Here is a 24,000-nt window from a genome sequence, read left to right as displayed (position 1 = left end):
GAGCGGAGAACCGGTTGAAACATGTTCGGAGAATCCCGAGAATTTAATTGAGACCCCGTCCTTGTGGCGAGTTTAGAAGAAAACGGTTTTAAAACTGCACTTCTGCCGAATGCGTTCCGGGTGCACAACTCTTCGTTACCGCACTGGCGTTCCGAGTGCGACGGAAATGCAACACAGATTACTTCCGCTTTTTCTTTGGCGGTAGGTCGAAGTTCCAAAAACCGAGAATCAACCACAGAAGAGACGGACATTCCGGAAGCGTAATCCCCGGTTCCGGAGTAGTAGCAGCAGCAGCAGCCAATGCAGCCGGATGGACGGATCGCTGGACCGTTGGAACGCCGGAAAATGATTGCCGCTGCACTGCCCCCTCCCGCCCCGGGAAGCTAAGCTGCTACTACTGTGTCGTCCCTTGGTTGAGAAAAACATTCCGAGAAATGTTAACCACCCCAATCCCGACTCCAATCCCCCCTGGTTTCTGTGGCTGCTTGGACTCTGCTCACTGTGGTTCTAAACAATTTCCGTTTTGTAGGTCACACAGGGAGGGAGTCTTCTACTGTTGTCCTTGTTTCCTCTCTTTCTGGACCGATTTTGGGATTCATGAACCATTACTCTCAACATCGGCCCCGGAATGTGTGTAATCCCTTGGCAAGTAGTCGGCCGGACTGGCCAGACTGGAACGAAGTGCCGTGAATTCCAATCCGGCTGCTGGTTTTTGCTGCAGCAAGCATTCATCGTTGCGTTTCTCTGTGGTTCGCTCTTCTGTGCGTCTTTTCATTTCCTTTTTGGCCGACGGCGACGACGATGACGACGACGATGGTGACGACGCAGTTGAAACGGAATCGAGCACTTTTTTCCCTCCCTACCAGCTGTTACACAATGCCTCGGCTAATGCCATTCCATGGTGAGCATTGCCTGGACTATGCTGGACGGTGTGTTACGATGTTGCTGCTTTGACATCTTTGCAAGGAAGCTGATCTGCACTCCCTATTTGAGGCAGAGGCCAGTACGGATTTGTGACGTTCGACAAGAATTTTCTGGGAGCGTCTTTTGGTCCAAATCCTTAGTGAAACTCGATCAACAATTTTGTCAAAGAATTTTATCTTTTTTCAAACAAGTAGTAGACTTTTGATTCGTAAATTTTGGTACAAAAATCCATCAAAATCAACTGTGCGACAACACATTTTGTCCACGAAATCGCTAATCAACGTTGTGCAATCGTAAAGGATCGATACCTTCTCGCTCCTAGCAGTACGTGATGTCAGTGACGACTGCATGAACTGCAGCAGATCCTTTCCATCCTCAGTTCAACCCGATGATAAGCTGGTATCGGAATCGATCTCAAGCATTCCAGGAATGGGACAATGAATTGGCAAACATTAATCCCAAAACAAAAACCCAACCCACAAAACTTCCAATCCTATCTGCCACTCGCCGGATCCCGATCCAATTTCATAAACGAATGAGCTCCTCGTTATCGAAAATTGCGCCCGAAAGCCAACCAAAAACCGGGCCACCAGACGACACAGGAGTAGGAAAGCGTTCTCCACAGACCGTAGACTTCTGTTTGTTTGCTGGGTTTTTGGCTTCTGATGGTTTGGAAACCATTTGGCGGTGAAACAGCTCGTTCATTCAGGCCTCGGCACCACAATGAACCACTTCTGGTTAATCAAATTTTACAGCTGCCACTGCCACTGCCCCAAGACCGTCGTCCTGGCTTCACCATCGAGTCGGACTTTCGTGGCGCCGTGGGGGTCTCTGTTACGCCAAAAAACTGCCAAACCGATCTGAATATGCAATCGTTTTCCGTCACAAAACTAGCCTTCTCAATTATGCTCGGTTTATCTTCAGCACCACCACAACCACTAAGCGGCACGCCAACAACATTGTCAACTGTCAGCCCGGAAGAGACTCCGGAAGAGCCGGGAGCGTTGGGGGAGTGCTTACACTCCATCACCGAGCTATCTGCCGCCACATTTAGCTGCTACTTTTCTTTTATGAAACTCAATTTCTATGCCACCATGCCCGCCGCTGGTCTTGGCGTCGGCGTTGGCGTCGCCGATGTCGCGCTTTTCCCAGTCTTGCCTCGTTTGTGGCGACCCAGAGCAAAAAAAATGGCAGAGATCGTCCACGGAGCGAACCGGGATTACGTCGATGTACAACTGTTTCCGGTTCGTCGCACGGCGGTAACGATAAAGGGGGGGGGGGGGGGGGCGCCCGGTTTTCGCCGTTTTGCAAAGGGCTGGATGTGCTGGTAGGATAAAAGGAAATTCGCGATAAGACCACACACACCCGCACACACCCATACACTCATGCGATACAGTGTGCTGTTGCTGGTTGCTGGTACCCACCGGCACCAGCCTGCTGGCGTCATTCCGTCCGATGTAATCCGAGCAAAACGCAATTCTCGGGCGAATTTATAACTGGCGGATTTATTATCACTTTGCCGACCAGCTCCGGAGACCGCATAAATTCCCTAACTTGCCACCTTCTTCTCCCTTCCTCGAGCCCATTCCCTGGATCCCTGGAAGAAACCACAGTCATCTTAAGACGACCGGGAACACCATCGGGAACACACCAGCCAGCGGTTCGTTGGTTGTGGTGAATTGGAAGACAGACTTTCGCTTTTCTGTTACGAACCGAACCGAGTTCTCTCGGCCGGTTTGGGCAAAAGTTGCTTGTTTGCATTTATATTACCAACCACACGACGGCGGATATCCCGTAGATCCTCACAGGAATCCCTCCCGATGTCTTGGAGAAAGTTTTTTTCCAACTTAAACTTGGAACTTGCCGCTTGAAACTTGGAGATGCTGCACAATTTATGGCTGTACAAGCAGTAAACAATATTAAACACTCCTCGGTGAGTCCTCATCAACAAAAAGGATCGTGTGGTTGGGTTGGTACTTGGCACTGTTCGATTCACCTACCAATTATCAGTACGCAGTAGCAGCAGCAGCAGCAGCAGAAGCAGCTGGCTTGGTAAATGAAACGGTCTAATCGGCTTACGGTTACTGCAACCGGTGACCGGTAGCATCTTTACGCAAATGAGAGCCCGTCTTTCATTCCCTAGCGGGCCCGAAAAACTTCATCCTCTAACTTCTCTCTACTGTCGACCTGAAAGCACAGCAAAAGCTCTCGAAACGCGAATGCTTCCCAACCACCGCCCTGGAGGAGGAGGAAGAGAAGAAGAATAACCATGCCAGAATAATGATGAAGAGACGCAATTTGTCGCGACAGTGTCAGTGTGACAGTACCGGGGCCACGTTAAGACTACTAATACTCTCGGCCACGTGAAATGTCAAACCTTCATCCACGGTCCCAAAAACCAATTTTCACAGCTTCTCAAAAGGCAACCAGCAAGGGAAGACGATGCTGGTATAACGTAGCACATCTAAGAACGTACCCCCAGAAGGCATTGCGTATAAGGGATGATATAAGGGATGGTTCATCTTATTCCAGCTACTCCACCATGCAAAGCGAACGTAACAGTCGGGCTTTTGTCGGTGGATGGAAACAAGCGAAAGGCAGGTTGGGGGAGGGGGACTAATCGAGCTGAGAAAACATCCAGCTGGCCGCGGGGCGTCATCATCACCACCGCTAATGATCGCTGGGGCCCCATTGCAGGCTTTTGATGTTTGAATGTGCCATAATCAGATTTTGAGCATGGCGCAGCCCGGCACAAGCGGGAGGAGTTGTTAGAATCGGGCAGACTGGCTCGGTTGATGTGCACAATGATTTGATTACGCCAAATGAGACCATTTAAATCATACCATTTACGCCGGGGGGTGGTGGGGGAAAGATTATCCAATTCCATTGATGTAGATGTCACTTACAATTTAGATCGCAAGTATCCATTTTGGTTTAGTTTCGTTTGTTTTGCTTTTATTTGGCACAAAATGGCTTCCAGCACAGTAAGCCATTGCATCTCGGCCGCCGCCTGCTTTATGCTTTAGCGAGCGCCTCTCCCATGCACCATTTACCACCAAATCCCAGACCGTGACGTGAAGCATCATGTCAACGATACGCGCTCAACGGGACGAGCGGATCCTCCAGGGGCAGTCAGAAAGCGGAACGAACAAATGTGCCAAATTGTTTCAGCCCACACAATCGTCCCTTTTTTTCCGGGAACAATGCGGACGAAGGAAGAAATCCAATAACATCTCGCTTCGCCTTCTCCGTGTCTTTGTGTGACTGCGTGTTCTGAAATTCATCGCGAGCGCACAAAAAAAACCCCCCATTGGAGCAGCACGTCACCGGGTTTCGATTTAATTTCTCACTTTTCCTTCAGCCCCGTTCAACCCGTAATTGAAGGTAGAACAGTTTTCCGCCTCACTAGTCCTGGGTGGATCGCCCTTTTCTTACTTCTCCCCGTTTTTTTTTTCGGGTTGTATTTTGACTCGAGGGCGTCTAACACAAAAAGTACGTTGGTTGGTTTTTGGGGCTCCACTCCTTAACTTCAAACCACCACGAGCGCGACCAAGGCGCGTCGAGTGACAGGCCGGCCCGGACCGGAAGTTGGCTTGGTGGTAGCCACACTTGAGTGGAATTTTGAGCGAAAAAATCCACACTCACATACACGCGCGCGGTGCCGCTTTTGCCAGCAAAAGGGATCGTCAGCATAAAAGCGAACAGAAAAAAAGGGGAACGGAAGGATCTCGCTTTCGCCGCCGCCCGAAGGCCCCAAGGGGACCGCCAGCTTGACGGCGAATGCGGCGGTGACGAATTGCTTTCCGAGCTTTCTGAGCTCTCCTTCACTTCTACCCGTTCCCCAGGCGCAACTTGTGTGGCGGCACCGCAATCGTAAAAATTGCTTTTCCCTTGGGCGCGGGCTCCAGCCTTTCGGTTCGGAGGTGCTCACACGAGGATAGTTCCCTTTTTGCCCCCCCCCCCCCCCCCCCCGGTTTTGTTTGTAGCTTGGTGAGGCATCACGAGCTAGAACACCACGATTTGCGTACAACATGGGCTATCAGCAACATCATCTTGGATCGCGGGAAGCGTGCGAGAAAGTTGCCGCTGGTGCTGATTCGGCAATGGCTGTAATCTGCTTTCAACGGTAATAACTATCCTGCACCATCATTACATTAATGTTGCTGCTTCCGCCGATAACATGTTTGCGTGTAAGTGTGTGTCGGGCACACCGAAACCATTCATTATCCTAGTGACGATGCCGTTACCGTCGACCTTGGGCCGCGCATAACATTTGATAGCAAATCTGGCCTTCACTCCATGGGCAAGAAACATTTGCTTTCCGACACACCGAGCACACCATAGACCACTGCTTTGGTCCTCTGTGGCAACTCACTTGGCACCCAGAAGTGCATGCTTGAAGACACAATCTCTTTCGCTCTCTCTCACCCTTGGCTGGGGATAATTGATTCTACAGCGCCACTCCGACACTTCTTGGCTACTCTTCCGTGCACAATGAAGTCATGCTCAGCAACGATCGACACGATCGACACCAGCAGCGGCGGAGGGCGTTTGCAAAACAAAAAGCAGAATAATGATTAATTGCCTCACTACTTGTGGCCACTAGGCACGTTTGGAGAGGGGGCTGAAGGACCAAAGAAGCCATGCTTCTTCACCTGAACACACAAGCACACCCACAAACACACTTGATGTTCCGCTGATGGCGCATCCTTTTCAAGAGCTTTCCACTCGCACACCAGGAGCGAATGCACTGGCCAAACCGGTGAAAGCTGTGACCATAAACATGTACGTAAATCACCACGAGCCACGAGGAGGAACATCATCCGGCGTTCATCTCCATCCTCGGGAATGATTAAGTGCTGGCCAGCTTTCCCCTGGCTTACAGCAAGGCTCTCTTGCTCTCTAGGATGATATTTTATGCTCGATGCGGTCGCCACGAGCACGACTCTAGGCACTAGCATAAGGCGTATATGAGGCACGTGCTCCGATGGTTCTCTTACTGCCAAGAAGGTTGCTTCATCGAGATGCCTATCGGCCTAGCGACCGTAATAAAGCTAACTGTGTGGTAGTGACGTGACACAACCTTCCTCGAACAACATCACAGCACAACACTGTTGCACCATCTGACCACCAGCCAAGGGCCACACGTTCTAAGAGAGAATGATTTCCATTTGCGTAAGCAAATGCCGCGCGATACTTTGATGGAAATTTCCATTTTAAAACTCGTTCGTTCGCTTAGACTGTTTGTCCATCATTTGCACCCGCCCCCGGGGCCACCCGGGGGCTGTTGTTGCGTATTTAAACAGCTTCGATCAACACCGCCACTGACCGATTGCTGTCCGAGATCCTTGGGTGCTTGGGCAAACTATTTACATTTCAAATCAACCATCAACTGGCGCACTGACGGTTTGCGGTACCTTTCATCGGCCACCACACCAAACCAGACCAGACATTGGCTCATCAGAAATGGTGTTCGCGTTGATCAGCAGCATGCCAGCCAGCTGTTTACAGTGAAACTCGGCCGGGTCTGGTCGGGTCTGGCGAAACATGCGGCGCATCGGATCCTCGGTTATTAAAGCTTCTTTGTTATTGAGCGTAGGTCCCGATTACCGGTGGCCAGATACATCTCAATCCCTCTGTCACAACCAGACAGCCGTGCTGCATATGACGCCGAACCTGGAGGCGAGTGAAGGGCGTACATGACCTACATTGTACGCGGAAAGTTGCTTCGTACCGGATGCTCGGTGCTCCCTTACGGCCAAACAGAGCATATCTAGAGCTACCACGCCACTTTTTCGGGTTCAGCGCTGAGGGAATTCAGAAAAGAGAAAAAGAGAGAGGGCGAGTTGAGGGAAACAAAGTTTTGATAGACAGAAATAACAAGGACACTTGCATTTCCAGTGTTTTTCCAACCCAGATTTTGAGGTGCATTCCGGCCATGGGAAAGGGATGGGACTCATGCCGACTTCCGAAGTTAGGCGATCCAAGCGCTGACGCATATACGCAAAACGGGAGAGAGAGAGAGAAGAAAAACTTTTCCCTTTGATTCACACTGGCCACCACTTGTGAGGTGAGGTGTAGGAAATGAAAGTTTTTTTTTTGTGGATGATGCGCACACATCCCCTCCTATTCTCACATTTTTCGGACCTCATTTCCTTCCCCCTTGTTCCAGCATCGATTGTTCCCGTTCAATGGCCTGTTCAATCAATCCGGGGTGACCGGAAAAGAGAGAGAGAGACCGGGAGTCTATTTTCAAACTTCCAACAAACGTCTAGAACGCAGCCCGGTGGCAAACGGGGACCGGGTTTCCGGAAAATTGAAAATAGTTTTCACACCAATTTCGCAGCACGAGGTCGGTCGATCGCATGGTCGCGAGCACGCGGTTTAAGGGCCCGGTTTTAAACCGAGCACTGCACCGGACACGTCTGCTTCGGTTGCGTTGTTTAAATAACGTGGCCATCAACCACGGTACACGGCACTACCGCGTCGAGCCTCAACCAGTGCGTCCGTAAACCACTCACCAAACCAGCACGTTCCTGGAGACACACCGGACGGGATCAGCGATGACGAGCGTCACGTTTGAGCGATCCCGGTGGCCTCCTCGGGTGGCCAAGTGTTTAGTTTTTGGGTGAGGTTCATATATTGTACAGCATCCACCACGCATCTCGTTCGCTCACTCGCTTCTACTTGCGTACTAACACGCTGCCAAATTCCATTTGCGTAATGGATCGTAAAGCGTAGCGAGGTGGAAATTAAATTTTCATCATCTTTTCATCTATTTTCCGACCACGGGATGTCGCACTGGTCACTGGGGGGGAACGCAACCGGTCACATCGGTTGCAACAATTTTACGTCAAATGTGAATCCAATTCCAGCCGCGGGGTAGAGGGGCAACGAGGTCGCCACGCACCGAATCGGACCGTCTGCCTGCTAGAGGCCAGCCCGGAGCATCACGAAGCGGACAACATTTTAATGCAAACGAGAGGCGCTCGAGCCAACGGTTATTCCGTTGTTCCGTAGTCTGAATACACACATCCGCCTATGGTGTTTATGGAATGGAACCGATGTAATTGCCGATCGATTCACCGTCCGAGGTGTATCTGGTGCTGCCAGTGGCAGCAGCAACATGCAGCCTGCTGATGCGCGCCACCTGGTAGCGACAGATGTGCCCGCAGCATCTGCGCCTTTACTACTGTCAGTGTCACCCATCAGGGAAGTGATGATGGTGGGCATAAGGAATAATGAAAATACGCCTACAAGGCGTAGGAGAGCACGCCGGAGAGCTGGTCGGCTACCCACGTTTGCATTATGCATTCGTTCCGCTTCCACTCGAGTCACCGCTGTCCCCGTTTCCATAGCAAACGCGATGGTTACATTGTTTCTCTGTCTCTTCGTCGTACGAGGTACGAGCCACGCACCGTAGCAAAGCAGACTACGGTGCGTTTATTTCTCTGCTTTATGCTGCTGCTGCTGCTGCCGGAATGATATGAATGATAATCATTTTTTTTATTAATTATCTCAATTACGTTGGGCGTGCAATAATATTTTTACACTTTTCACTGTATGTTCAATGTTATCGTTCCACTGATTAATTGGCTCGCATTGATTGTATCCGATCATGCTTATCTCACCGATGGAGGCGCATGCTGCTGCGCGATGGAGGCGCATGGTAGCTCATTATTGCGAACGATTTTTTTCCTTTTTTTTAGCGCTTAAATCAATCACTGTCCTTCACAAATCAACCCAGCACAATTAAAGCCTTCAGAGAGATTGTTTTCAACTGCAAAACACTCCCACTGAGGGTGATAAACAACAACCACCAGCAATTGCTCCTTTAGCAGAACGATATTTTCTCTATCAAAGCGACCAGTTTAACCTGTTCGATTCCAATCCAATCGAGATGCTCCTTTCTAAGTGACCGTTACCTGGCGCTGTCGTGGAAAACAACCTCATTCCAGCAAGGGCCATCCTCCAGGCAACAGTGAGCGCCCACCGTGGTGGCGTGATAAATTATCAATCGAGCACCGGGAGTCCCTTTGCACATGAAGGAGATGGAGTGTCCACCGCAGCTTGCACAGTGGAAAGTGTATCGAAGCACAAATTAAAACCTCCTCGACTCAATCGGCATGCTGACCGATGAAGCAGAAATTATTGGCATTTTTAGAATTCCGATTCAACCCCTTTCACTCTTTCTCTCTCTTTCTCTTTCTCTACAACGCTACACGGAAGGTGGGAGATAAATTTTCCTCGTTACTCGTGTTTTCCACTGTCTTCCAAAGGGTTCCCGGAATCACCCCGAGACCGAGTCGTGTAAACTTCTGCTTACCACCACCCCCTCGTCCATTTTTCCGTATTAAATCTGTCCTTCGATTCCACACTGCCTTCTCGCAAAAAAAAACCCTTTTTACAAACTGCTGCTTGTCTCGACCTTGGTTCCCACGGACAGCCATGGCTTTTATGGTGCCTTAGGGCCGATCCAGAGAACTGAATCGATAGCCAGCCCGGTACGAACGGTTTCTGATTTAACAGTTTCGAATCATCTTGCCATCTTGCGTCGCCACTCGGTTGCTGGTGGTGCTTCTGTCAGCAAAACTTCGATGACCGTTGACCTTCGCTAATGATGTTAAGGGGAGCAAAAAGAAGCGAAGGACAATTCGACCGTGAAGAAAACACCAGTTGTGGTGCTGTATTAGAACCATCGCTGATTGAAAGAACATGCCTCGAGAAACTGATCCGTATCGTCCGATCACTCACATCATTCTCGAGCAGAGCAGCTCGTCACAGAAGTCTCAAGAGGCACACACGGTAGCCAAGATGTACGGTCGGTAATGAACCGTTTTGAAAGGACCAAGACTCAGGCACCCTTAGCCACTGCGGACCACCGTACCTTAAAAGCACATTTGCTCTAATTCGAATTTAATGGCATCATAAAACACATTATGACACAGATTATCCGACGCGTCGGATAGACGGAGTCGAAGGACAGTTCTCGCAGGACAGGACGCAGGTCCCTTTGCTTTGCAGCTAATGCCGGCAGAGATTGGCTGTGTGGCGCGTGCTGGCGGCCCTTTAATCCAACAAATTAATTCAATCGTCACGTGATTCACGGTCCCTCCGGATCCAGGGGGGGTCCGCGTACCCACCAGCATACCATATTTATATTGTCACAAGCATCACCACCACCACCATCACCACCATTCACCATCAGGCAATCGCCAAGCTAAATAGCCCACCAGCAGGGACACTACGCCCACTTCCTAATGTAAGCTGAGCAAACAATGGCCGGTGCGTTTTGGGAGTTTCTTTTCGTTTCGCAATTCGGAAAATTACTTTTTGATGAAACGTGCCACTACCATTACTACCAGTCGCTCCGTGGCTCGTGTGCACGGCAGCAGCCGCTGCTGCTACTCGTCTTCACGTTGGTTTTCGTGATTTAGAGCTTTAAAGCTGCTGGTCGGCCGGTCCACCGGCACCACTTTGCAGCGAGCAAAAACGAAAGCAAAAAGAAACCGAAAGCCACCCCGAGCGTCCCCATTTTTGGTACATTTCACGGCTGGCTGATAAACCTTTAGCACATCAAACGAGGTTCCTCCACCTTCCGCTGCTCCTCGTACTGCTCCTGGACGGCTTCTTACACCGGCTTCGCTTTACTGGTGCGGCCTGGCGAATGATTTTTATTCAATCATCCACGCTAATCATTTTTTCCGTTTTCTCGCTTTTCTCGATCGATCGAACCTCGGGCCGTACGGTGACGCCGGTGCTACAGCTACCGCAAATTGCGCGCTCTCACGCTGCCGTGCTGCCGATTGGAAGCTGCCACGTAAAAGATGAAGTGCCCAATGTCTCCATTCTATCTGTTCTCTTCCACCAATCGCTTTATGGTTACTGCATCCCGTTCCCAATTTGCCGTTCGTTCACTTCAGCGCCACTTCTCGCCTAGACACCCGGGCCCAGTGTGCTGCCACCGTGGAATCGTTGAGCATCCAGACACCCAAGATAAACACCATTACCGGCAGCTTTTGCTTTGCGAAGAGAGAGTTTTTTTGTTCGAGGCGGGGGGGAAAAGCGAAAAAAGAAACTTCTGCCACTCCGACCACCAATGCCATACATTAAACAAATGGTCCCGGCACGCGCTCCGACATGTGTGTGTCTTAAGTACTTGTGACAATTCATTCGTTGTACACGCGCGACGATATGCTTCTTGAAATGGATCTACCTGATGCTTTCGCGGAACGTTTTGTTCGGCTTTTATTTTGTTTTTTTCCCTTAAAAACTTTTCCTCCACTACCAACCGTCGTTGTCACGCTCTGCGGTTCTGCGGCGTGCGCGTGTGAATTCCCAAACGTAAGCAGCCGGATCCAAATAGCCTAATAGGTGAAGTAGGTGCAACGGACAAGTAAAGTTCTCTTTTCGCAACTCTTTGCTCTCACGGAACACGCAGCATTTTCCGAGCTTCATGTTCTTGGCAATGTTCTGTGTGCCGCTCGATCCTTTTATCAGGCTTTTATGATATTGTTTCGAAATACAAGAGAGAAAAAACACGGAACACGGAATGAAAGAAAGGAAGACATTTGCCTTGCCGAGGTACATGGCATGGCATGGCATGGCGCAGCACAACCTGCGGCATGACGTGGCATCGGCCTCTGTTTGGTGTTTCATCGCTTCGTTGTAGCACCGCGTTCCGAAGTATTGTGTTGCTGCTGCTCGCTTGCGCCCTCCGTGCACTAGCAAGACCGCTCTCTGTACTGTTCACAACGGGAACTACACTAGCACTAGCGCGCTATCCAGTTGGCAGTTAATGTGATAATATGTTACGCCAAGTCAACCGCACACGCTCGGCACACAATTAAGCAAACGCAGAGCAACACGCTCCGGTCAGGAACAACCAAGTTTCACGGTTACTGCTGCTTCATGCAGCAGCACATCTTCATCTTGCTGGCGGGTATTAACAAGTCCCCTCTTTCTCTCTCATGCCCTGCTGCCTTGTTCGCGAACAATGTACAAAAACCACGGCGCGATTTCACGAGAATCCTCCTTGGTTTTCAAAAGAAACACGAGAAACCATCGCGCTGCACAATGTTCATCCGAGGTCGATCTGCGCTTGGCACTTGGCCGGTGAATGGTAAAAACGCGTTTATAATTGAGATCCGCGTTTCGTCAGTAGCGCGCACACAAAAAAATGGCGGAATAATTCCTCGTGGCCAATTCCACGAACCAGAAGGCGCCTCTTCTTAGGAGGTTTCCTTTTTTTGCAAAATTTTCGGAATTGAATAAGCACTTTCGTCTTTAAAAGCAAGTAGTGCTGGCGCATGTTGAATGATGATGAATCATGATGCTTTATTATGGTACTTTATCGGGATTTTTCAATGACGAGCGACCGTACTTTGGCTCACGAGTCTCCTAATCCGGTTCGGGCATGTTCATTAATCCCTTTCGCTCGTTGCAAGCTCCTGCAACCGGGTCATCGGATGCCAAAGTGCTTTTCCTTCCCAGAATAACTCACGTTTTGCAGCGAGCTCTGGGAATCCTCCTGCAGGACCTCCAGCATGTAGGCCACGATCGTGACAAGATGAGGTTGACCTTTCGAAAAGCTGGCATCATTATGATTGCAGAGAACGTACGCCATCGGGCATCGAGAGGTCTGTTCCTGTATGACGTGATTAGGAGTTGAGGGGTTGGAAGGAACTCTTTTTCCAACTTTATTCCTATTGCCTTCCACTTGCCTTTCGATATCCGCAGCCGCAGCAGCAGCATTGTGGCCTCGATTCCGATTTAATTTATTCCCCTTCTCGGTGTGTCCTCTCCGATCCACCACCAGCTACTGCTGGTCGTTTTTTATATGGCTTGGTCATTTAATTTTTAAAATGCAATCAATTCGATGGACCTCGCCATCGACAGAGAGTGTGCGTGAACTGGCGGCACCGTGCGGTGGTTGTGGGCATTGTTTGCCAACATTTGTCGCGCTTCAACCCCTGCAATGACCCCCAGGAACCCCCGGAGGTGCCAGATTCGAACAATCCAAATTGAACGATTTCCCCTTATCGGAATCGGAAGCCTTCCTCTCCCGGAATGGTGGTCTGGCCAAAAAGGTAAACAATCCATCTCGGTCCGGTTGGTTGTCGCACGCGCCAACCGCGAAAGCCCCTCCCCCGGTGGGTCCCCTATACCCCGCAAGCCATAATCGTAACAATTTATCACCGATCAACTTTCACGGCACTGACCGAAAGCTGAAAAGGGAGGACGATCGCTTCCTTTTCTCGTTCTCTCCTCGTTCTATTGTTCGTTCGTAGGAATATCCTCGATTTGAGGCGTGGTTCCGCGTGTCCTCCATGGTACGCTTTACCTTTTTTGTTTTGCAATTCAATTATCGACCACAGAATTCACGGGAAAAAACCAAAAGATCTGCAATAAAATTGAATTTCCCGTGGTAAAGCGTGAAGTGGGACAGAGGGAAAGGCAAACAACACACAAAAGAGCAGCCCATCGGGAATTATGGCGAGATCGAGCCCGGTACTTCCGGTACGACTGGTGGCTGGTGGGTTAAAAATGTATGAACTAAATTTATTTGAACGTGCAAATATTGATCCACTATCGCCTGGTTCGCTCCGGGTGGTTGGCCAACACTGGAGATTTATGCTATGCCCCGGTGCGGCGCGGACTAGTTGGTTTATGTCGACCGCGTGTGTTTGATTAAGTGTCCTCCACGCAAGTTTGATTCAATTGGCCAGTAAATCGCATTTGTGGCTTTTTACGATGTGCAAGCCGCCGCCCATCACGATCTCCTGCATCGAAACGATCGATTTGCGAATCGCAAATCGATCGAAAACTCCCCAATGGTTCGGCGAGGCAGACTTCCACGGTTGAATACAATTAGACGGATGGTTGAAAGCGCTAGCAGAGGCTCGTAGCTTTCGCAGAACTAATGAAGGTTACCAAACGGTGGCCCCTGGGGCACCATTATCAGCTCTCAGTGTACCTGAGCGCAGGTTCTTCCACCACAAACCTTCGAAGGGAACGGAAAGCCCTTCGCAACCGCGAGCGCAAACACAATTCGCTATCAATATTTATTTTATTACAAGAAGACACACAATCACGGTGGACGCCATCAATCCCTCCCCCCCCCCCCGCTCTTCATCCCCTGTACCACCACAATCCCCTCTGCCATTCAAAAAGTGAAGCAACAAATCGATGCGAGACTGAAACAGAGGACTGCCTGCCGGATTCGCAATTCGATTCGGATTTCCTCGAAGGTATAGCGCGCTCGTCACGATGATTTGCTTGCGGCTACCCCCACTCTGTGTCCAAACCAACGAGAAGAAGAAGAATAAGAAGTGCGAGGAGGAAAAGCAAACAAACCAGAAGAAACAACGATAAGAAGTTATCCAGCCATCGGCGGTCTTAAGCGATGGCTAGCAGATTCTTTGCGTTTGCGTTTACGTTTGCGGTTACAATGGACCTAGGGACTGGAAGCTACGGCAACCAACAGCCAGCAACAGAATGAAAGCTCGCTTTTCCGAGAACTTCAAGATCGGTCCCCGGAGAAACACATAAATCAATTAGCTTCATCCGTACCGAAAACAGCTGTAGGAACAGCAGCAGCAGCAGTAGCAGCAGCCGAACAGCCTGTCTGTGTCACTTGGCGCGTGAATGCTGTTCGCTAATTCGGGAAGATTGGCATGGATTTATTCGTTGCGGTGCTGTAGTAGTTTCGAATGCGGGTACTTAAGGATCACCAGCACGCCAGCGAGTCAATAACCAAAAGCGAAACTTTCCTACAGATCCCCGGTGGGCCGGTGGCGTAATTTTAAAAACATGCAGGTACATATAGTGGTTTCGAATCGAATTAAACTTTGGCGCAATCGCGTGCGCATATCCGGAACATTCGACACCTGGTTGACACTGGCCACCATTTCCCAGTGACCCAGAAAAGTTGCCCGGCCCTTCGCTTTTGCGAAAATTAAATTCAATCTTCTGCAACCACGAGCAATATCCGTACGATCCCACTTTCAAAGTCCTCGAGATTCGTGACTGCGACTGCACGCGACTACCAGCATCCATCGAAACTACATCACGCCATGCCATGCCATGCCATGCCTTGGCAACCGTACGCCGGGCACGTCGTGGCCTTGGCCTGCACATAAGTTTGTCCCCCATATCGAATACCCTTTGGTACGAGTGTGTAGGTGTGTGTTAAGCTAGTCTGCCGCAACGCCACGGCAGTGCCAGGTGATGACGATTCGCACGACGGTAGAATTGATGAGGCGCGCCATACGCGCGCCCGGAACAGCAGCCCCGGTCCTTGGGTTTCCCTTGGGAACAAGGAGTTGGCGTTGGCGGAAAGTTTTCAGCTGACGGAAACCCGTGGCAACCTCGATGCTGCTGCTGCGAAACTCTCTCATTTGTGGGCCGATTCGATCGTGCCACTCTAGCGATCGGTGCGCTGTGGGCGTTGCGATAACGCGGGCGCGCGCGCCCGCCCGTCTAATGTAATGATAAAGTTTGTCATTGTGCTGACGTGGCTGGCAAGTGGACCAGAGTGGCTCGTGGCCCAGAAACGCGTCGATGGCAGCGCAGCACAGCGCGAACGCAAACTCAAACAAACGAAGTGAGAAATTCTCATCATTTCGGCAAACAAATCCCAGCTATTGAACGGTGAAGGTGGTGTTGTGTCGTCTGCTTAAGGTTCTAATATAACCTCAGCCGCCAGCTTTCGAGGGATGCGGCACTCATAAGCCTCGTCAAGCCGCCCATCACCGGAGCGAAGCCTTTCATAATAAATTACAAATCATCTTCCGAGCCCCTGAGCCGCGAGATGAAGCCAGTGGCTGGAAGGTGTTGTGCCAACGCGCAGCAACGAGCATTAAAAATAACAGGAAAACCTGGGAATACCTGAGCGCAGAAGCACGCGCCACGTGGAAAGCATCGGAGGCTCGTAGGAGTGAGTATCACAGCTTGTTACAACTGGATCCCTTTTTTTCGAGGAAGGGATGCCAAAGGCATGCCAAAGACATACTAAAACATAAAAGGCCCTTGCGCCTTAACCCCGCTGCAGAGTGCACCAAAGAAGCAAGCAGCAGCAGCCCTCCGAGACTCTGAAGAATGTTAATGTCATGCCGACACAGGGCCGCCTAAAGGAGAGATGCTAAATTGCAAAAAGAACAACCAAAATCCGGCCAAAGGGAAGAAGAAAGAGAGAGTGAGTTGCCTAAAGCCATTTCGGGGGAAATAAAAATCCCGGGAAATCGGTAATGGGTACCGCGATCCCTTATCATCCGGAGCGCGGAGGTTTGTTTCGATGATAATAACTCACTTCCACGTGCCGTTACCTTCCCCGCACGTGTGTCTTCAGGTACACAAAGCTGTAGGTGTATGAGGCTGTCTAATTTTCCGAGCCGAGCTTAAACTCAATTTATATCGATCTACTCGATTGTTTCGAGAACGCGATGTACCATTTCTCCAGGAGGTGAATGTGATCCCCCTGTGGATCCCCAGTACACAAAGTAAAGGTAAAGGCGTACCCATATCGCTTGTGCTTGTGCGGGGATTGACAGCTCGCGTCTTGGTTTTTCCCTTTATTTTGGAGTTTTTCTCCCCGCTCCATTGATTGCCACCGCTGCTTACCTATGCTCCTGATGGACCTCCTGGTGGTAGTAGAGTTGAATCACTTTTGAGGCTCACTTGGGCCGTGCTGCTGCCTTGACTGGTATCGATGAGCTGGCTCCACATTTACATCGTTGCCGCATTATCCAGCGATTGACTTTCAATGTACGAGCAACTTTATTTCCTCACCAAAAACAGCCCCACCCAATCTCCTCTCGTTGTTGGCCAGAGTACCAGCCAGAGAGAGAGCACCACATCAAACCACGACACAAGCATTGAACCACCGGCAAAATCGATATAGCCGCTGGTCCACCTTTCCACCATCAGGGACTTGACCGGGTTTGAAGCGTTTTTACAGAGGGGAGGGTGTCAATGGTTTTGGGACGGGGGTTAATGTTTCACTTCATATTAATGTTGGCCCTCGTCTGCCGCTACTTGTGCTGCTGCTGAACGGTGGTTATGTGGTTCCTCCAGGGGAGGGCCCGCGCAGACAGAGCTTTGGTTTTGGGGCCCGTTCCCTCGATCCTGTTTTCGATTATTTCGTCAACACTTTAGCCCACCAGCAGCAGGACACCAATCACGAACCACCATCCACAGCACTCCACTGGATCGAATTCGAATTCAGAATGGCACTAATGCTGCTGCTTGATTTAGTGCTCACCGAATGCTCACTTGCCTTGCCACGGGCCACGAAATGGAGGCAAAGAAGAAAAAAAAAACCGGACAAAACCGCAACACGTTTCTGCTTCTGCTGCCAGTAGTGTTGCCCACGATTTTGGGTTGAGTGATCACAGCCACAGCACAGAAACCGGAGATTATCGCACCTCACGCAAACCCCCCGCCCGGCGTTCACCTCTGTTCGCCTCTGTTGTACAAGATCCTACCAGTACCAGCACCTCAATCACTCATCGCACCGGTAGAGGACGTAAAGACCGCGAGCACACAGAGAGAGAGAGAGAGAGAGAGAGAGAGCACGATAAGTACACAGCCACAGCCATACACGTGGTCACACAATACCGAGCCCCATTCGGGTGGTCGGTTTGGATCACATTTCCAATCAACCACACCTACATCAACCACACCGAGTTGCTACTACTGCGGCGAGTACAGGGCAGCTAGATTTGCATAGATCGACGAGTACGACGGCGAGGACGACGACGGTGTTGCCGGGACATTATTTATACATTCACCTACTTCATTAAAAAGGCTGGGGTTCCGATCGCAACACACTTCACACGGCACACACCCGGCACTGCTGTAATGAGACGGCGGCGACGGCGGCGATTGGAACAGTTTTCCTCAACATCCCCCATTATCATAGCTTTCCAATAATCCCGTCCACCGACCAGCGGCGTACTCCCAAAGGACATCGAGGACAAACGCAAGGAATGCTCTTACTTCACACAGCAAAACAGTTCCACCCCCCCCCCCCCCCCTTCCCGTTTGAGGGTGGCTGGGGTTGAAACCAGCAGAGACCAACACACAATAACACACAATAAGGGTTCGATGTGTTGCTCTGCTTTGCTCAAAACGGCCAACGACCACGGCCACACCAGCTGGCAGCTCCGAAGAGACCAGATCGTTAGCAGGGGTGTTTCTGGGGTGGAGGGGGAGAGGGCGATGCTCCCCCTCCCTACCCCGTAGCGCTTAGAGCCGGAGCGAGTTGGCGTGTATCCAGCCACCAGAAAGCTTTCTTCATCTAACGATTATTATCCTTTTGAATAATTTAAAAGCACAGTAATAGCGTGCAGCAACGGGTTCCCGGGCGCTAGGCACCAGCACCAAGCCGGAACGGGACAGAACGCACCCCGGCACCTTCGGTTGGTAAGTACGTCCAGCGGCATGCTTCGACCGCCAGGAAACACCTTCCGTTCCCAAAATTCCTGCATTTGTCCTCCTGCAACGCCGCTCTGCTTCCTTCCGCTTCCGCCAGGCTTGACTTCGTTGGTGTGCGAGCAGCAGCCACATTGTCACCGAGCGTCACGCGAGAGGCGCCTCCATTTCACTCCCCTCACCCTTTTATAATCCCCTGCGCACCGGACAAAAAAGGTGAACGGGATGCTGGCTTGGTTGCAATGATCACAGAGACACACAGGGACACACTTACACACGATGAGCGTGCTGACGAGATATCGCGCACACCGCGTGCACTCGATCGATCCGTCCGGAATCCCGATCCGATCGGTATGACGTCCCGGCGAGTACTACCGTGGCGTACGGCTGCTGCTGCTGCTGCTGCTGCTGGAGTACAGTACTACTACCGGCGATTCCTTGTTGCCGGTTCGGTCACTCCAGTGTTCACTTTTCGCTGTTCACGCGCCACTCGCGCAGTGAACACGATGTGGAAGCTGTGTCGAAGCGAATGGCAAACAGGACGACATGGAGCATGGAAAAGCGCCATTTACTACCACAGCACTAGCTGTCGATGAACGGCAGAGTTAAGGGTGGGGTAGCGCACTCACGACGATGAACTTCCTCCTCATGAATTCACCGCGTGGTGGCATGCGTGCTGTACGCGCGTGTGGCAGCAGCAGCAGCCGGTGCGTCTCAGCTGGTTTCAGAAAATGCTTTTATCGCTCCAAAACCTGTTGATTCGGATTATCTATTATGCTGGGATTTTTTTTTGCTCTCTCTCTCTTTCTCTATTTCTATTCGGCTCGGTGAATCCGTGCCATGGCATGCGGGGCTTCACATGATTCATGCGTTGCAACGAAGCGTTTAACGCTACTAGCTGCTTACGGTAATTGATTTTTGGATTTATCTTTGTGATTTGTTGGCGTGTTAGTTGAATTATAAATCATGTATATTCAAGCCATGTTTTAAATTAATATATTTACTGACAACAATTGAAAAAAACTCCTGTCAGTTGCTGTAGCGTAGAAATAATGAAGATTATCAAAGTAAGCGTATATTTGGAATGAAAACTAGACCAGTTAGTGAAGTGACAAGTAACTTGAAGTTAATATGAATTCAAAGTCATATAGCACATTTAAAATAAATCATATTCTCGTACAATTCGGTGTGAACTTGCAATAAAATTCATAAATTCGACATCGACCAACACCAAAGAAAACGAAAATGATTACACAGCAAAGGGCAGAGAACCTCTTGCTCTGCATGTTCAAATGTCAAAAGGCGGATTAGAAAAGAAACATCGGAACAATAAACAACTTCAACGCCGCGCAATCCACAGGAAGCTGCCGAGGGAAATCTTCTCCCCATCCTGCTCCTCATCCTCTGACTGTCTGCGGCTGACATTGATCTTCATCTCCTTCTTTGCGGTGCGCGCGGAGTGAGAGCAAATTTGTCTTCCGCGCTAAACCATCCTGTCACAACGTTGTTACGTGCGATGCGGTACCGGCGCATATAAACGCGAGAGTCATAATCTCCCGCGAGATACCAGCAACAGCATCAACAACACGAGCCGGCGATGAGAGCAGCGCCATGTCGCCATGCTGGCATGTGCACCCCACTTGTTGGCTATCGGGATGACGGGCGCGATGCTCCACACGCCATGTGCATGCTAAATTTAGTTGCTCAGCCCAGAGGCTTCCGTCCGTGCAATGCAGCACCGAGGACCTGCTGACTGACCGACCGCGAGAGAGAGAGAGAGAGAGACAGACAGGAGAGAGAGAGCGAGATATTATGAGAGATTTTCAAAAATTCCCATCCTCGTGGAGGCGCAACGTCGATCGCTCATTCATAGGCGCGGATCAACCGCTGCCATCCTGCCTGCAATCCAGTGTCGAGATCGCGCCCGGTGCTGTCACATCGTACCGTTCCCGGGGCGTGCTGTCAGGTCAGGTGAAGTCAGTTAATCCTTCCGCGTTCCTGCCATTTAATGGGAACGTTGTTTGAAAGCCAGCAAACACACATGCACACTCTTGCTCTCACTCTCTTTTGGATTGAGTGTTTATTGACCTGATTTCACGCTCATCGTAATCGCGATCGATTTGTTTACCTCGCGTGTGGTCCTCGTTCATTCAGCTGTCGAAGGATGCTGTACCAAAGCAATGGCAGAGCATCGATCGTGATGGAACCGTGAAGCGCAGCCTCTTCCAGCGCTGCGCTGAACCTAAAGAGTGAAGTGTCCTTTCAAGTGGAATCTACCACCAACGATTAGCTTACGTGTGTGTCCGTGCTAATGATAGAATAAAGGGAGTAGAGGTTACAGTATCGCGAGTCTAATTATATGTCCGTTTAATTAATAACACCACAGCTTAATGGCAAACAAAAAATGAAACAACAGCGTGACCACGAGTAGTGTGGCTCAAGTCGAGTGTACAACTGCACACAATCTGGCACGCCTGCCTGGTCCTGCAATCCTGGTCGGTGGTCGCAATTTGACGCAATTTCACACGCTCGCGCCAACTAGTGCTCGTCGTCCGACCAAAGAGTGTCCGAAGAGAAAGTGAGACAGCAAAGAAGGCTGAAGAAGAAGCACACCGCGCGAATGCCAAGCTCGGTGGTGACCTGCCTCGTGTGCCAATGCCGCACCTAACGGCCGCAGGTGGTATCCGGGAGGTATCGGGCCAAGTGAAAATTATCGTCCATGTGAAATAATTGCCCACGGGCTGGTGACAAGCGCAAACCTTCGTTCGCGTTAATCGTTACGCATCGTTAGCTTGGAGTGTATGTGAGTGTGCCGGTGTTCGAACGTTCTACTAGAGGATTCTACAGACCGCCGTACGATCAAGTGACTTACGCAAGCATCGTGCGTTGGTGGATTTATACTTCAAACAACAACAACAACATTGTCCATTATGGGTTTCGTTATGCTAGCACGTTCGCACCCACCACAAACGATGTTGCTTCTGCTGCTGCTCCTATTAGTGTCTGCGTTCGGTGAGTTCAAGTGGGAAGAGGATACACGAATTGCGTCAATTTCCGCTTTAATCCTATTATGCAACAGACGGAGGACACTCACTCTCGATAAATCTGTTATTGTCAGCAGATTGATTCGATTCGAGAATTTGCTGCAGCCCGGAACATTACTAACCGGAGAGCAAAACATGCTTCATCAAGTTTCAAGCCGCTTCTCGCAATGATAACAATGTAAACCCGTCCCGTCCTGCTTACTAATACTCTTGAACTACGACCACCAGCAGCAGCAGCAGCAGCAGCAGCAGCAGCAGCAGCAACAACAGCAACTGAGACTTGATTCCGTTGTTTAATTAGCAAAGCGATGAAACTACGCATTCCTTCTGCCATCCTCAAAAGGGAAAGTGCGCCTCACATTAAGCAGCAACCACGCGCCAACAAACGACACGATAAACGCAAAATAACGAGCAACTGGCGCTCATTACATCCATCACCGCACTATCACATGCCATCGTCACGGGCCACGGGATGCGGTTTTTGTTCGACAGCCAGCCAGTACAGGGGAGGTCGTGAGAGGATGTTGGCGCACATTAATTTATGCAGCCAGTAGCAACAGCATCCTACATAAATCCATCCGCACTGTCTCGATGCGGAGAGAAGCAGCAGCAACAACAACAAAAAAAGGACCAACACAAAAACGAGGAGTACACGAAAGCCATCGTTAAATCGGGCTGGAACGGGCAACATAGATTACCACCGGTGGCCTGGCCCATGGTGTGACCTGGCATGGTGTGAAAGCCGAGTGAAATCACGTGGCGCATGCCGTGGTTGTTGAACTCGTTAACGAAAGGGGTACGGGTGGTTAAGTTAAGGTATCAGATCTTCCAAGAAGCCCACTTACCGACCGAAGGCACCCCTATCGGACACCTTTTGTGGCGTGCTGTTTTCGATTGCAAATTACAGCAAAACGTGACTTCATCACCTTACACTGCCAGTGACCAAGCCAAACAGCAATGTGTAACCCAATGAAAGCTACCACCTCTATCAGAACCCGATCCCCGACGAGAGAGAGAGAGAGAGAGAGAGGGACTCATGAGAAATGGATACGCTGTGCTGCGTCTGAAATGCAGACGAAAATAAGCGGAGCGCGACGTGGCGAATGTCTTCATCGCCTCCTCGATCTGGCCCCACTTCTTAACAACCGCGAGATAAAACCGTAAGAGAGGATGGGACGCAACCTTCACACACATATTCACCCGACGAACCACTTAACAAACCTGGGCGCTGTCCGCTGAGCTGTATAAACAATGCGCGCGTTCCTGTCCACGGTGGAATGTGGGGTTTACGGTTCGTTGGTTCGCCGGTTGTTGGGTGGGAAAATGGATTTTCTTTCTCGCACCACGATGCGCAATCGCGGCTTCAAAGGCAGCATCGGCAACACAACACGGCACGGCACTGTTTCTCACTCCGCAATCACAATCCTGTAATCCCGCTCATTTGTTACGAGATGCGTAAGTCCGATCTACGTCGTACCTTGTCGGTAGATGCATGCCAAGCCGAAGAGCGACACAGAGCGAGAGAAGGAGGAACATGATTTGAAGATTATGTCACTCCCCAAGATGGATTCTTGACATTACACGAAGGAGGGCTATCGGGATCTGCTTAAAATAATCAGACCACCACCTTGGACTCCGACTTCGACATTCCGATCGGATTTCCGTGCGAAATGTTTTGCGAATTTTTCATCCCACATGAACCACATCGCACATTGTTTGTTGTGCCAGACGGTGGCCATCATCACGCCCGTGAGGTGCGTGAGTAACCACGGCAGTCGATCACGGACCGACCGACGGTCTGGCCACAGAACGCGCGTCCCGCGCCGGTTGGAGAGAGAGAGAGTAAATACAATTACGACACGCACCGAACTGAGGCGCACCGAATGTCAAGCAACTAGTTAAGATTGATGAGGCGCATAACGACCCAACCCGAACCCGGGTTCTCGTTCACGGAAAACAGCCGTAAGTTGACCTCGGCACGCCGGTGTGGCGTGGCGTGGCGTGGCGTGGCGTTTGCCAAGGCACCAAGCGAAGGAACCGCGAAGTCCCTTGCGAGCAAGTTATGCTCAAGCGCGCAAACAAACACACACACAGGTACCAAACCATGCTCATCAATTATCACTCTAAATTTATCGTAAATCATCCGACAATATTCATACCTCAGAAAACACACACATACATAAACATAAAAGTCTGACTAGAAACAACTGTTTTCGAAAACACTTATTTATATTTCGTCCACCGACCGACCGATCGTCTCGGCCCTGGCCAACCACCACCAGCGTCAGGTTTTCGCGAACAAACGCCCCAACACCGGCACCGACTGTGACGTCGCGTGTTCCGCGTGATTCGAGTCCTCGAGCGAACGAACGAGCCACTAGAACCTAGCTGGCGCTGTGAACCTTCGTGGATTGTATCGGTTTGAAGTTGATTGACGCATGGCGCTCCTCGGCACGCTGTCGGCTAAGCTAATAAGCTAATCCGATCCGGAGACAACCATGCACATGCACGCCAGTGTCAGCCACAGCGGCCAATTGTGTTGCGTTGCCAAAACCATGCGTTGGAGTGCGTCGTACGGTCGGGAGTCAGCACAAGTCAG

General features: G+C 50.5%; 2 protein-coding genes across 17 annotated transcripts in view; one reads left to right on the top strand and one right to left on the bottom strand.

Moving 5' to 3' along the window:
- Positions 1-18,715, bottom strand: part of LOC126578492 (potassium voltage-gated channel subfamily KQT member 1) — a 161,215-nt gene extending 142,500 nt beyond the window's left edge. For 2 of the 14 annotated variants that reach the window (XM_050241097.1, XM_050241098.1), the window contains exon 1: positions 16,546-16,725. The gene's annotated coding sequence lies outside the window, so the exon portion shown is untranslated. Of the gene's footprint in view, positions 1-16,545; positions 16,730-18,631 lie in introns of those variants that run through there. The other 12 variants (XM_050241101.1, XM_050241100.1, XM_050241102.1 and 9 more) reach the window with 9 other exon arrangements.
- A 1,557-nt stretch (positions 18,716-20,272) lies between these two features.
- The window catches only part of LOC126575530 (uncharacterized), a 9,306-nt gene continuing 5,578 nt past the window's right edge, over positions 20,273-24,000 (top strand). The window contains exons 1-2 of one of the 3 annotated variants that reach the window (XM_050236257.1): positions 20,273-20,323; positions 20,744-21,369. In XM_050236257.1, the coding sequence (XP_050092214.1) occupies positions 21,288-21,369 (82 nt within the window). In that variant the 5' untranslated portion in view covers positions 20,273-20,323; positions 20,744-21,287. Of the gene's footprint in view, positions 21,370-24,000 lie in introns of all 3 variants that reach the window. The other 2 variants (XM_050236258.1, XM_050236260.1) reach the window with 2 other exon arrangements.

This window comes from Anopheles aquasalis, chromosome 3, assembly GCF_943734665.1.
Source record: "Anopheles aquasalis chromosome 3, idAnoAquaMG_Q_19, whole genome shotgun sequence".
NCBI lineage: Eukaryota > Metazoa > Arthropoda > Insecta > Diptera > Culicidae > Anopheles > Anopheles aquasalis.
This window is presented reverse-complemented; position numbering and strand designations above follow the sequence as displayed.